General features: G+C 38.0%; 1 protein-coding gene across 1 annotated transcript in view; it reads left to right on the top strand.

The window, feature by feature from the left end:
* Tmem26 (transmembrane protein 26) overlaps positions 1-13,260 on the top strand; it is a 41,157-nt gene extending 27,897 nt beyond the window's left edge. The window contains exons 5-6 of the mRNA XM_005385944.2: positions 7,538-7,614; positions 10,931-13,260. Of these exons, the coding sequence (XP_005386001.1) occupies positions 7,538-7,614; positions 10,931-11,349 (496 nt within the window). The 3' untranslated portion in view covers positions 11,350-13,260. The remainder of the gene's footprint in view (positions 1-7,537; positions 7,615-10,930) is intronic.
* The last annotated feature ends 898 nt before the right edge of the window (positions 13,261-14,158 follow it).

Below are 14,158 nucleotides of genomic sequence, written 5' to 3'. Positions count from 1 at the left end.
ATTTATTTTTTGTTAGATTTATTAATTTTATTGATCTTCACAAGCCACAGGTTTTTCATTTTACTGATTTTTCTCTTGAATTATTTTTCTTTTTTCCATTTTTGCTCTGTTTAATTTCCCTCTTATGTTTGCACTGAACAAATTTACTTCCCCCTCTTCTAATTTCTTAATACACCACATTAAGTCATTAACCTGAGACTTTTCTTCTTTTTTAATATAAACATCCAAAGCAATGAGTTGCCTTCAATTCCTGTTTCCCTAGTATTCTATAAATTTTGATATGCAATCCTTGTGTTTAATGCAATTGCTGATATTGTGAAATTTTATCTTTGATTATTCCTTTGACTCATTGAGGATTTATAAGTGAACTCATCAATTTCCACACGTATGGAGGTTTCTCAAATTTATTTCTGTTGTTGTTTTATAAAATTTTATGATAGTCTGAGAATATTATTTAAATTGGTTTAGTTTTTTAAAATTAATTGAGTTTTGGTTCATGGTGTGGCATATGGCTTGCTGTAGAGAATGTTCTGTGTGTGCTTGTGAAGAGTGCACAATCTTGTTCATACTTTATCACAGGTTAACACTGACTTGAGGCTGGTAAAGAACAGCAGCATCATTCCATGTGGTCATAGCTCATCCTTCATGGTTCAGACCTCCATTTCATTCCCTTATTGTTTTGTTCATAGGTGTATATTATACCTTTGTATACTATAAACCAAACAAAATAATTTCATCATTATTATTCATTGTCATCTTTTGGTGGATTTATTTATTTACTTATTTATTTATTCATTTATTTTGAGACAAGATCTTTCTATATAATTTAGGCTGGCCTTGAACTTATGGTGACCCTCCTGTCTCAGCTGTCCAAGTGCTGAGATTACAAGAGTGTACTGTCATTGCTGACTGGGCTTTCTTAAAAGAGGTCAAAAGAAGAAAACATGTATTTTTGTATGATATATTTGTGTATTTACCACTTTGATGTTTTTCATTTCTCTATATGAATTTAAATTGCTGTTGGGTATAATTCCTTTTCATCATAAGGGTTTCATTTACTGTTTCTCTTAAGTTAAATCTGTAAACAAATTTCCCTGGTCTTTCCTTCTCTGGAAATGTGCTTATTTTTCCTTCATGTTTAATGAGCAGCTTTTTAAAATATAATTTTTGGTTGACAGCGTTTTTCCTTTCAACATTATTATCTATACCTACCATTCCATTGTCTTGTAATTGTCATTATTTCTTATCAGATGTCAGCTATTTCCTATTAAGCTGTCCTGTACATGGTGAACCAATTTCTTCTGGCTGTCTGCTAGATATATCTTCCTATCGGTCATCCAGCGTTTTGATTTATATCTGGGTGTGCATAAGTGTGCTTTTAATCATTTTAGGACTTTGTTGACCTTATGAATTCTGTTTTACCTCAGGAATTTCAGTCACTATTTCTCTAAATATTTCCTCTGCTTTGTTTTTTCTTCTTTCTTCTGAGACTCCTATTTAAAAGTTTTTGATTAAGTTCCATAGGTCTCTAAGGCACTGTTGATTTTTCCTTAAACTTTGCAACTTAGTGAAATTCAGATTATATACCTAACATGTGGTTAGTGAATAATTTGGGTGAAAATTATGATCAAATAGTTTGAGATCTTAGAATTTCTACCCTATGATAATCTATGTATGGATCGAATAGCACATGTAAAGTTCAAGATGTTTTCATACATTTTTCAGCTGCTAATTTAAATTAGACCCTCTTGCATCTTCACTGCATAAAATTTTCCAATCAGTCAAGCATACAGGAAAACTTATATAGGCCCTCATATTTCTCTTACTTTTAGAATTTCTCCATGAAATTTAAAATGAGTTCATCATTCACCCCAAATTAGACGGCAACCTTCAAGTAGAAGATGTGGATTTTCCTTTTCATTTCCAATTAGATTTGTTACTTTTAGTGACCACAACTGCTGGTGTGAGATTCCATACTCCTTTCTAGAGCAAGTCAGCAACTTCTGGCCTCAAGAAGCCTCTTTGTCATCACCAAGCCCTCCCTGGGAAAACTCTCAAGCTGCTGGATCAGGACGTCCTTGACATATTCACAATTTGAGTTAACTTTACACACAGTTTTTCTGACTCTACGTCCTTGGTTTCCTTTGTCTGAAGTCATTTACTTTAGAAAATTTGAAATTTTGAGTTCTTTTTTTGCATCTTTGAGATATAAATCTTTTCCCAGCCTTGCCAACCCTAGAATATCTTCTTGCTCAAAGAACCTCAGAGCCCTATTTTTGAAACACAAAGAATGCAATTTGTGTTCAGAATGCCATAAAGAAAGACAGGGCCCCTGTCTGCCAGTCTCTTTTGATTTGTGCCAGTTACCACACTCAGGTGATGTAATTACTTCACCTCCAAGATCCTCCAGGACTTTTGCACTAGTTCACCCCAATGTTTAAATTTCTCCTTTTTGTTTTACAGAATTCCATTCAATCTTTCTGCCTTATTGAAGTAGTCTCTCTCCCACACTGCCATAGTCATGAGTGAATTCTTTCTTGCCTGTTTAAAATTCCTGTGGCAGTGGAATTTTCTTTACCATAGGCAAGTGAAGGATATAACTATATACAGGTGCAAGAGTGCTGCAGACTCTTACTGTTCTTACCAACTGTTCTCCCAGCTTTCCATGAATAAATTTGACTCAGTTTGCTGTTTGCTGCTGGTTGATTTCCAGACTGTTGAATGCTTATTTTTGACAATCTGCCCAGAGTTATATATAGCTGATGGGAGGAGAAGTTACTGACCTTTTCATTCTTCTATAGCTACCTTACAACATTTCCACAAGTCTGAATTTCAATATTACTGCCAACAACAGTTTATTGGTTATCTACATCTATGGAGGTACTAGGAGCAATGTTTTTCTGAGCACAAATCATTTATGAGAGATAAAAACCTTTTTCCATAGCATTACTGATATTTCATTGTATTTGACTAAAGAAAAGGAAATCGTCCTATGTTTATACTGTTTTCTTTTTATTTTGCTTGATGAAATATTTCTTTTGGGATAGTTTAGAACTTTGTTTTCTTTCTTTATCTCTATATTATTTTTTCTTTCTCTTAATGGGTTTGTCAAATGTTTCTTTTTCAAACAGCTAGCTGAATTCTGCTCACTGATTATTTCTTCTTTATAAGAGTATTTATATATCTGAAAAGAGATAGCCAAGCAAATTGGCAAAGTGTGAATTTTTATTTTTAATATCCCCACATCTGGTTGGGTGTGCTAATTCACCAAGTTCCACAAGTGGAAAAGTGATACATAGATATCTGTATTTCTACAGACCTTTTGTCTGCTTATGAGTAAAATCCATTTTTTACCATGCTTTTCATTTGACACTTGTGAAGGCAAATTGTACATGTGGTACACTGGTACATAAACCACTCCAAAATTCCTCTGCAGATCTCGACTGTTAGCCACTTAAACTGAGTGATTTATTTACATTCCAACATTTAACCTTCCTGAGTAATTTCACTGTCTAATTTAATAATTCATACTTGTCTACTTTAAAATTTTTTGACCTACTTTTCCAAAACTATTTTTGTTCACTCTCCCAGTGTCTTTCTCAACACACATATCCTTCTATATTTTGGGTTTGCATAGATAACATTTCACTACAAAACATTCAATATTGTATGTTTAGAATTGGGGATATCTGGGCTAGAGGTGGGCTACTTTTTCAGAGGATGAAATTGAGCCACAAAGGATTTCAGATTTCATGTTTATAGTAATAATAGTTTTAGCTAATATTTGTTTACCACTTGCTGTGTATCCAGTACAGTAAGGCCTTTAATTTAATGAGTTACTGTTTAACACTGTAAGGCAATACTATTATTACCATTTTATAAGCAAGAGAGTTTTAGCAACTCTCAAGATTACATGTAATAAAAAGTAACTATTTTGCAATGTTCTCCCATATTTTACCTGTGTCAGGTGCTTTGCCAAGATCTTCCTATGCTTAAAAGATGAAAGTGTCACACTCAAAATCATCACATAAAATCCAATAAGTATTGTAATTTTCTCTTTTTTTGTAATTTTCATTATAATACAGATGGTTAAAAGGTATTCAGATGTTAAACTCCTCGTTTCCTTTCCCATAGGTGGTAAATGATCTATAGGGAATTAGAGCCCCACATCCTGTTTCTCTAGGGAGTGGGAGCTTGTTTTGGAACCCTGTTTACTTGGTACCTGATTGCCTGCCATACTACTGCATTTTACTGCCCTGCAGTCAAATGGCACATTTGTTTCTGGTGAATTATTGAAGTTTGAGATTATAAGGAACTTCAAACGTGGCCATCTTAAGAAAAATCTATTTTGCATCTATTGGAAAGTCCTCTCCTAAGTATCAACAAGTTTTATTTCTTTCTGTAGGCCTTGTTTTAAAAATCCTAGTAGAGGATAAACCAAGTAGATACTTTTTGTGTCTTGAGGCAATATTATTAGAAAGTACTTTATTCTATGATGGATTCTGACAGATGCAAGTAAAATCCTTTGAGCCTGAATTGGCCTTGGAAAGTCAGAAGACACAAATCTAATTTCTTTCCTCCATTATAGCAACTTAAACATATAAAAAAAAAACCTCTATGGAATCTTCTCTAGTTTTTAGTTTCTTTAGCTACCCTCATATAATATGACTTGGAACTCCCTTTCTATCTCACAGTCTCTGTCTGCTACCAGTAAATTTATAAAAGTCTCTTATAAAACATGAAGCATAATATATAACATTTCAGGTATGTTCTGAACACTGTCAAATAGACTAAACTGAAATTTTCCATTTCATCCCTGTAAATAGTGCAGTGCGGTGATTGAAAAGGTGTCTGCTGAAATCAGCTATCTAGTTTTGATTTCTGCTCCCAATTCTTACAACCACATTACTTGGTACACATTTTCTCAGCTCTCTGTGCCTTGGTTTTCTTTTTAGTCAACTGATATAATAATTATGTCTAATTTGTCAAGTTGATAGGAGGACTCTGTGTGATCATGGACTTAAACATTTAGAAAACTCCTTGTTACATAAGGGAGAAAAATCAGAAACTGTACCTGGCATTATTTAAAAATCAAGGCATCTACTGAAAGTCTACTGTGTAGAGACATTGATATTGTAAAGAGGGAAAGGTACAGTATGCAGGCCTAGCACACTTTTATTTAAATTTTAAACTTTATATTTCTCATGAATTGATCCGTGATTGCATATAACTTTAGACAATCATTAATCATGTCGCATTCTGGGCTCATAGATAATAGGGAAAATCCCTGAGCCATCTTCTCTATCTTATTTTATCTTAATTGATAATATGTAGTTATAACTTCTGGATCTTGATTGTGTTCTCCAGGTGCTGGTTTTCTACCCAAGCTCCACGTCATATGTGCACATGAGAAGCCTTCTGTGGTGTTATTATCCAGGTCATTAACGAAATGTGAAGTAGAAGAGAATTGTAGATGGAGCCTGTAGCAGCACATTAGAGGGCTCGCTCCCTTTGAAGAGTCTTTTACACAGATAGAAATCAACTTAGTACTCACACTGAGAATATTTCTTAATTTTGCTAACAAGGGCACTATGGGAGAATTTTTTATGGGAGGCTTATTTAAACCCACATATCTGACATCAATTTACGTAGTATTACCTGCTTAGTAATCCCAATTCTATTTTTTAAAATGGAAGAAGAAATAAGCTTAGTTGAGTGCAATTGTTCTCAGAAAACTCGCACTGATTCTTAATAATTATGGTCTTCCATAAGGACTCTCAAAAATCATGTGAAGAATCACTTATATACACTAGGCATCAATAGTAATATGTCTTTTGTAGTTTCGGATATATTTCTGTTTCTTTTTGAAAGTTGAGACTTCATTTTTCTGTCTCCAATCATCTGTCCATCATTAACTTCCTAGACAGATAACGGTAGTTTAGAAATTTCATTTACAGATTCTCTCAGTCTTAAGATTTAGTTTTTAGCATCTCAGCCCTTGAAGCATTTAGATGTCCCTTGCAATCTCTCCATGCAGTTGAGTTTCAATTACTCTGGCCTTATAATTTCCTGCCCTCTCCAGCTGAAAATTCCCTCTTGACAAAAGATGGAAAAAAAAATCTGTCATTGCACCACTGACTTTAAGTTGATTACTTCCTTGGTATATTTACTGAAAATAAATGTAACTTTGATAGTTCTTTAATATCCTTTACGTTTCTGTAACCTCTGTGCTTTTGGAGTTTAGTCTCCCAGGTCCTTCTTCTCGATTTATGACCTTTGTGTACTTCCCCAAACAACCATTCTTTTCATGAACGCATGTTGTGGACCCTGGTGTGAGTGAACATAAGAGAAGAGCACAGGCCTAGCATTCATGAGACCCCGGGTTTGACCCCTGTCCTTCAGAAAAATGAAACAAACCAACCAACAAAACCCCCAACCAAACATGCACACACGCATGCGCACAAATATACTAGTTTATCTAGTGTAAATTTTGTTTATTGCATTTATCTCTCCCCCCCTTTTTTTTTTTTCCATTTCAGAGCAGTTTTCTTTTACATGCTGAGATTCTGCTTTTGGAGTATCATCTGGTCCTCTTCTGAGATTTCTTTTCAATTAGTCTTGCATTCTGGGAAGAATCATCAGTCCTTGCTCCTACATTTTCTTGAAATCAGACTGCTGAAAATTCATGTCAGTATCTAATGTTTTCCATCGCATTGTCTACCTACTGTAAGAATCTGACAGAGTAAATAAAATCTGAAAGGTACATTAGATATTGTGAAAGGGAAAGAAACTTCCCAAAAGGAAAAAAAAACAACTGGGATGACAGAAAAGAGAATAGAAAAAAGGAAAGGAAAAATATATTTTCTTATGTATATAATATATATATATGGCTAAGATAACTGTAGTACATATATATATATGTACACAGTATAGCTAAGATAATTGTTCTATTAATTTCTATTGCTTTATTGAAAGGAACAGTTAATTTCTAATTGTCTGATCAATCTTACATGCCTATATTTATCTGAGTAACCAATTTGAAAATATCAATATATAACACAACACCACCGTTAATTTCCTGACACCTTGTCTGAAATTCTGTATTGTTTTTATTATTTTTATGTTGTTTTATTTGTGTCTCTGTGTTTGTTAATTTGTTTTTGTTCTTTTCTCTTTTTTGTACTATTTTCTTTAAAATAAAATAAAAAATCTGTTTCCCCTAATATCTCTTTCCTGTACTATTTCTATTATTTTGTAAAACTAAAGGGAAAAAATATAAGAAGCTTTGTTATAATTTATGCTTATGCTTGTTGTAAGTGTTAGATTTTTAGGTGTCAGAGTTTTCTTATTTCACTTCTTTTTCTTCATTTCATTGTGATCAAGCACGGATTTTTTTCGTGTATTTAATATGTCACCAAGCTACTGCACTAACTCACAAGAGACTTATTAAAAATACACTCAAATATACATTGAGATTTCTGTCTTCAGAAGGTCACCGTGCTTTTAGTTACTAATTTAAATTTTGTCCACATTCTAGGACTAACACTTCACTTGTCTGCGCCATCCTTGTGATATGGACGTGGAGCATGCTGCAGTTTCCACTTGACCTGGCAGGTAAATGGCTAATATTTCTGCAAGGACTCAGGTATGGTGATGCACACCTGCAATCTCAGCACTTGGGAGGCTGAAGCAGGAAACTCACCACAAGTTTGAGGCCAGCCTGGGCCACACTCTGAGTTTAAACCAGCCAGAACTACATAGTGAATTCTGTCTCCAAACCAAACCGAACAAATCAAAACCAAGCACCATAATCTTACCAGTGTAACCTGTGTCCTGCATCTCCATGTCCAATACCTGTACAAAGAAACAGAAAATTACAACTGATTTAAACTATGCTAAAGATAAGGAAGCAGTGGATGGGATTACCCTTCTGATATCCCCACTGTAGTTCCAGTTCAGCTTAGAAAGAAAATAGACTAAAATTTAGGAGAGCTCTGACTGGATTCATTCAGGTGTAGAGGTCTCAAGATATTGATTAGATAATACCATAGATTTGTATTCATTTCAAACACTTTTTCTACCACTAATGATTTGTGAAACTTCCTGAGAATTAGTTAACATGTCTACGCCTCAGTTTTTTCCACCCATGAAATGGGATAGTAATCACAATAGCTAGAGTTGATGATTCTTATAATGATTCAATAAGCTGTGTTTTAAAAAACTTTGCTAAATTGTTTCTCTCCATTCCCTTGTCTTCCCTTTCTTTCCCCTCTGCCCCCGCCTGTTAAGGAATTGTAATTTCTTTCTTTTTTTTTTTTTTTTTTTGATGCTGAGAATGAAACTCATGACCCTGCTCCTGCCAGGCAAGCACTGTACCACTGAGCTATATCCTTTACCCAGGTACCAGGAATTGAATCTTGTACTTTCACACTGAGCTACATGCCAGCTTTTTTAATTTTTATTTTGAGACAGAATTTTATTAAGTAACTGAATTGCCTGGGCTGAGCTTGAACCTATAATCCTCCCTCCTCAGCCTCCCAAGTAGCTGGAATTACAAGAGTATACCAACACATCCAGTGTTTCTCCATATTTATAAGGGATTATTTTCATTCCTTTATCTTGCCATGTGTTAAGGCAATAAGACCAGTTTCAGGGCCTCATATGCAAAATTAAAATTTTCTTCAGAGGGCACCCTTGGAATCTCATTTGTTTTTACTTCAACAAAGATATAAACCTTTAAGACTTTCCAAGAAGTGGCCAAGTGTGGTGGTGCACACCTGTAATCTCAGCACTCGAGAAGCTGAGGCAGGAGGATTGCTGTGTGTTTGAGGCTAGCCTGGACTACACAGTGAGACCCTGTCTCAAAAAACAAAACACAACTAAGCAAACCTTCCAAGAAGTGAACTATTTCCAGGAATTTCATATTAGTGATGTCTGCAGCTGCCTTGTCTAGTACAGTACCCACAGCCACATGTAGCTTTGCAAATTTGAGGAAAATTAAAAGCTCAAATCTTCTGTCACACTAGCCCTGTGTGAAATGCTCGGTTGCCATGATAGTTACTATTTTTGACAGGAAGGTTACGTCACATTTTTACCACCACAGAAAGTTGGTCCTGACATGGTTGACCTTGGGCAGTGGTGGCAGTCCTGTGACACACATGCTGCGGCGGGCTGTTAGTATCATTGCATGCTCTAGGTGGTTTGCCTTCACTCACCTAGAGAGACACCATAAGTCCATGATACCCTGGAATTTTGATTTGGGAATTTTCCTGGATGCCATGTTACTTTGATGAAACTGTAGAATTTAATTATTATATTTTTCTTGGTCTGGCTGACTTTTTGAGACTCTCTACCTGCCAGCCTCACGATTAGAATTAATCCTTGAGAGAGGGATTTTTAACTACTTTCTGTATCTTTTTTGGGTTCACTTTGATAAGTTCAGAAATTTGAAGCATTTTAGATCATAGCATCCACTTTCTGAAATAAAATTGTCAACAGAAGAGACAGGAAAAGATTGCTGCAGCTTTTTCAAAATACCAAAAACCTAATTATTGATTATAAATAAATATGAGCTAATAATATATCATGAGTTAGTACAAGATACTCATTAGTCACCTGGTAGAATAATAGCTAGTGTGTGGGTGTGACCACTTTTCATATCACTTAATATCTTTGGAGGGACCCTTTGTGATCTACTTCATGACACTGACTTCTTAGAAAAGGCAGTTACTAATCCTAAAATATTTTTCTTCTGTCATTCACTGCTGATTCTCACCCTCTGATATCTTGTGGTTTACTGCTTTGCAGAAAATTTTTATTTAAGAAAGGAATTTTGTAAACTTTGAGAGGTGATAATGTTATGCAGCTGTTTGAAAAACAAAGACCAAATGTTACTTCTGACTAAATCAGTATTGTATTTTCCAACAAACAGTACATTATGTTCGTCCATATCAGAGCAGCTTCATAATATTTGCAGGCTCTAGCAAGAAAAAGGCATTCTTTGTTTAAAAACTCCACATGGAAGGCTTCATTATTATTAAAGGATCATTTTCTGCCACTGACCCTGAATTAAATTTACGTTTTAGAAATTTAAAAAGTTTATCTGTTGATTGAACCTTCTTTTTGTTCCTCTATAATTACTGTAAAATTAGTAACTATATCCAGTCTTTCCTGTAAATTGTGAAGCAAAAGCAAAAGGAATTAGGGCAAAACAAATAACAATGGCATGTATGTGGGGCTCCTCTATCCACCATTAGAAAAGGGAACTTGACATGAATTTAAATTTGAAAATAAGCACTTGAATTTTCGCAGCACAATTTGCACATATGACTTAGTGAGTGAACCACTAAATATGTTGATCCTAAAGAGAGTATCTAGAGGGAGCCGGGCCACGTATATGTAGCTCCATCTGCCACACTTAGCAGTCAAGCAAGTCACTCTTTATCCCAAGGGAAGATTGAGAAGAAAGTGGAGAGAAAGGTGGGCGTACTATTCTAATGGGAGCAAGAGGAGCCAATGAACAAACACCCCTCTCTTCCCAGCTATTTTTAGCCCAGTCTTCAAAAGAAAAACCTGAGTCCTAGAGAAGTGAAGTCTGGCGGCCAGCACCTCACTGCTAGATTTACTGCATTTGGGCTCCCTGACCTGAGGCCTCGAGCCCACTTCTGGGCTGTACCCCTGCCCTGCAGACCCTAAAATGCAGCTGGCATCTCCTTTACTCCCCCTATCATCTGACTGTGCCTTCCCCGAAGGGAGAGCAGTGGGAAATGGTTTAGGTGGGTGGGAAATAGGGGCGAGGAGATGGGGGAAAGTTTCCATCATTTCCCACTATTCATGATCAGGGCACCCAGGGTCATCGACCTGCCCCATCGCATCAGTCTAACATGTCTACATTGTGGGGAGAGTTAACTGGTCTGTCTTGCGCTTCCAGTGCAGCAGGTGGTGTGCCCCTCGTCTGTGACAGCCAGGGGATTCCCCAGCATGTTCTTCTGCCAGTACAGCTCCGACCTGTGGAACATCGGGATCAGTGTCTTCATCCAAGACGGCCCCTTCCTCACCTTGCGCCTCATCCTGATGGCGCATTTCAGTGTGATCAATCAGATGCTGGTGTTCTTCGCCGTCAAGAACCTCCTCGTGGTGCTGCTGCACCTGTACCGCTTGGTGGCTCTGGCGTCTGCTTTCCGAGCTTCCCTGCACCGGCAGCCGGAAGGCCTCAAAGCGGAGCCGGGCTGCTCCGTGGGACGCCCTGAGAGCGGGCTTGGCCCCGGCGAGGGCGGCTCCAGGGAGGGCCTGGCTATTGCTCTGCAAGTCTCACCGGCCGCCTCTGAAGCCTCTTGTCCCACACCGTAGTCCTTCATTCCCAGCAGGACGCAGCTGGAAGGATGGACGTTTCCCGCCCTCCTTGTGGACCCCGCCCTCTTTTTCTTTTCCTCCCATCTCAGCACCTGATGATTTTCAAAGAAGCATCATGAAAAGGTGATCTTAAAGGAAAGCCAAAGAACTTCCTTTCTGCAATGAAACGGAAGGAACTTGGGTTAGTGCTAATGTCTGCCGCTTCCCTGTGACGCTCTAAGATGTCACAGTTGTTAAGTCACTAAGTGATTTCTTCCTGCGGAACCGTTTGAAGAGCAGTGGACAAGATTGCGATGAGGTGCCCGCGAAGGATTCAGGGCAAACTGTCACGGCTGCTACCTGAGAACACAGAGGCTTTGGGCTTGGGCTCCGGTGTGCGACTGTGTCCTCTGATCTCCCCTGCCGTGTCCTTCCAACATCAAAAATGCACGTCCTGAATGCAGAGCAAGTGAGGGACGAGGGCCTCACGACGACCTCCCGGGGTCTGGCGGCGGTGGACGCATCTGCCCAGCCTCGCGGTCGGGGAAGCGGATTTGCGCCGCACAGGCCTCCGGGAGAGCTGCTGTGCCGGGCACACGTGCTCCTGCAGGAGCTCTGTTGCGTCTGGCTTGGGCACCACAGCACTCACAGGACGCCGTTCAGTTGCCTGTCTGCTGTGGCGCGGCAGGAGGGACGGCGAAGAGCTAGCACGGCCGCAGTCTCCACTTCGAAGAGGACCTGCGGTGCGATTAGCCCTCACTGCGGTTTTCTCCATTGCCCGAGCAGACGCAGGGATGCTGCGGAGCGTGGATGAAGGTGTCCACGGCCGTCCGGTGTCTGCCAGCAGCAGCAAGCACAGGTGCATCTGCTCCAGCCTGGAGTCCCTGGAGCTGGTCTCCGGCCGGGACGATGGGTGGACGGTGCGGCCCCCTAGCCGTGGCCTGCGGTCAGGGATGGAGGGAGGTGGGGAGCTGGCCTCGGAATCACGGGCATCAGGCAATTCTATTCTTCTCCTGTGTCAACATTTCCGTTTCCTACCATTTAAATAGCCATTTTGTCCCCTTGACACACCTTCGTACTTTCCAGATGGAGGTGATTCTGAAACCTTTAAAGTGATTTGTTTTTAAAGATATAGTGGGAAAATTTACTTGATTGTGTAGCAGCAATTATATATTAAGCAAAGAATTCCGAAGTCCTAAGGGTTTTAAGCATCGTTCCGCCTATGTTAGTATGCTCAGGAATTCAAAAGGACCTTTTCAGGCAGGAATGCCCCTAACAGGCTGTGACCTATTGTCAACCATTTGGAACAGTTCTGTCTATAAATCTCTGTGTGGCATACCATCCATCAAGCATTTGATAAAAAAGTTTCACGAATACCTTCTGATTTTACATAGAGTAATGTATATTTTTCAATAAATCTTTCTTCTCTTCCTATGCTCTGAATTTTAACAATATAAGGGCTGTAAAATTACACATGAAATGTGTGGGATACATTTATAATTATACATAATAATTTTATGCAAGTTATGGTCAGGAAATTATATTTATGTGAAATAAAGAACTTGACAACTTTAAGGGCATGCTATTTCAAATGCTTAGCAATGGAAAGCAAAATAATAACTGCTATTTATAAAAATGCCTCTGCAGAACCTGTTTTTATGTTGACAGTTTTATGTTGACTTTTTTCTTCCACAACATATATGTGCTGCTTATTACTGCAGATTTGCTCGTGGCATACTTTTCATGTTTTAATTTTTTTCTTCCAGCAAAACAAACACTGAGCCTCTATTTTTAGTATAAAGTAGTAAGGCTGTTGCAAGGATATTTTTAAGTGCTTTTAAATCTGAGACTTGGCTTGGATTCGTGAATGAGTTTCTAGTGTTTAAATAAAGTATTTTGCAATTAGCACTCCTCCAAAGGCCTGGGAAAGAAAAAGCATGTCCAAAATCTGGCTTTTTTTAGAGTGCCAGGAAGTCAAAGAGCACCCAGGACCATCTTGGCAATTAATTACGATAAAAATAGACATATATTCTGTCACGTTTTCCAGGGAAATCTGCTAAGAGCAACATTTTCTAATCTAACTGCCAGTACTTGTATTCTCTTAGGTTGGTTGTCTTTCTAGCTTTTTATTTAAAGAAATCTGTTTTTGTTTAGTTTTTTGAAAAGAACCCTAAGTCCAGCTTGTACCCCTGATAAAACTCAGTTAATTGTATGTTTCTACTGTGGACAGCTAAACATTGTAATGTTTTAAAATATCCAAGCATTTGCTCTAAAGTGGCTAGAATATCAGTTGTCTCCAGTGTTTTGGCATCCAGGGACTTGCATTTTATTTGTAATAAGCTAACTGATTTATATCATGCATATGATGTGATACGGGTCATCCCCTCTACCCCCACCTCACCCAGCTCCAGCCCCCAGACCCAACACATGCCAGTTTCCAACCGCTGAAGAGAGGGGTTTATTTGTGTTTGGTGGGCCTGTTTTTATCGCCATCAGTGTTATCTTGTTCGACCAAAGCTCAATCAAATCTCATCCCTACAAACACAGTATTCTATAGTATTTGTAAGAAAACACAGTGTAAATGTTTTAATGACACTGTGTAGAAACACACTTTGAGACTATTTTATGTGTTTCATTTGCCCTTACTGGGTGAGTCTCAGATGACATGATAATGTTATAAAATGAGTAAACTATTCTTTGATTATTCTGTTACTTTTTAGTTAAACTGTGATAACATAAGAAAATAAAAACTCAAATTGGTGAATAGCATTCTTTCAAATCTTTCAGTGAAGAGTCTCAGACAAATTTATCCACTAGACTGGTCGAA

The sequence above is a fragment of the Chinchilla lanigera genome, unplaced genomic scaffold, assembly GCF_000276665.1.
Source record: "Chinchilla lanigera isolate Chin_1 unplaced genomic scaffold, ChiLan1.0 scaffold00024, whole genome shotgun sequence".
Lineage (NCBI taxonomy): Eukaryota > Metazoa > Chordata > Mammalia > Rodentia > Chinchillidae > Chinchilla > Chinchilla lanigera.
The sequence above is the reverse complement of the archived record's forward strand: the minus strand, read 5'-3'. Positions and strand labels throughout refer to the sequence as shown.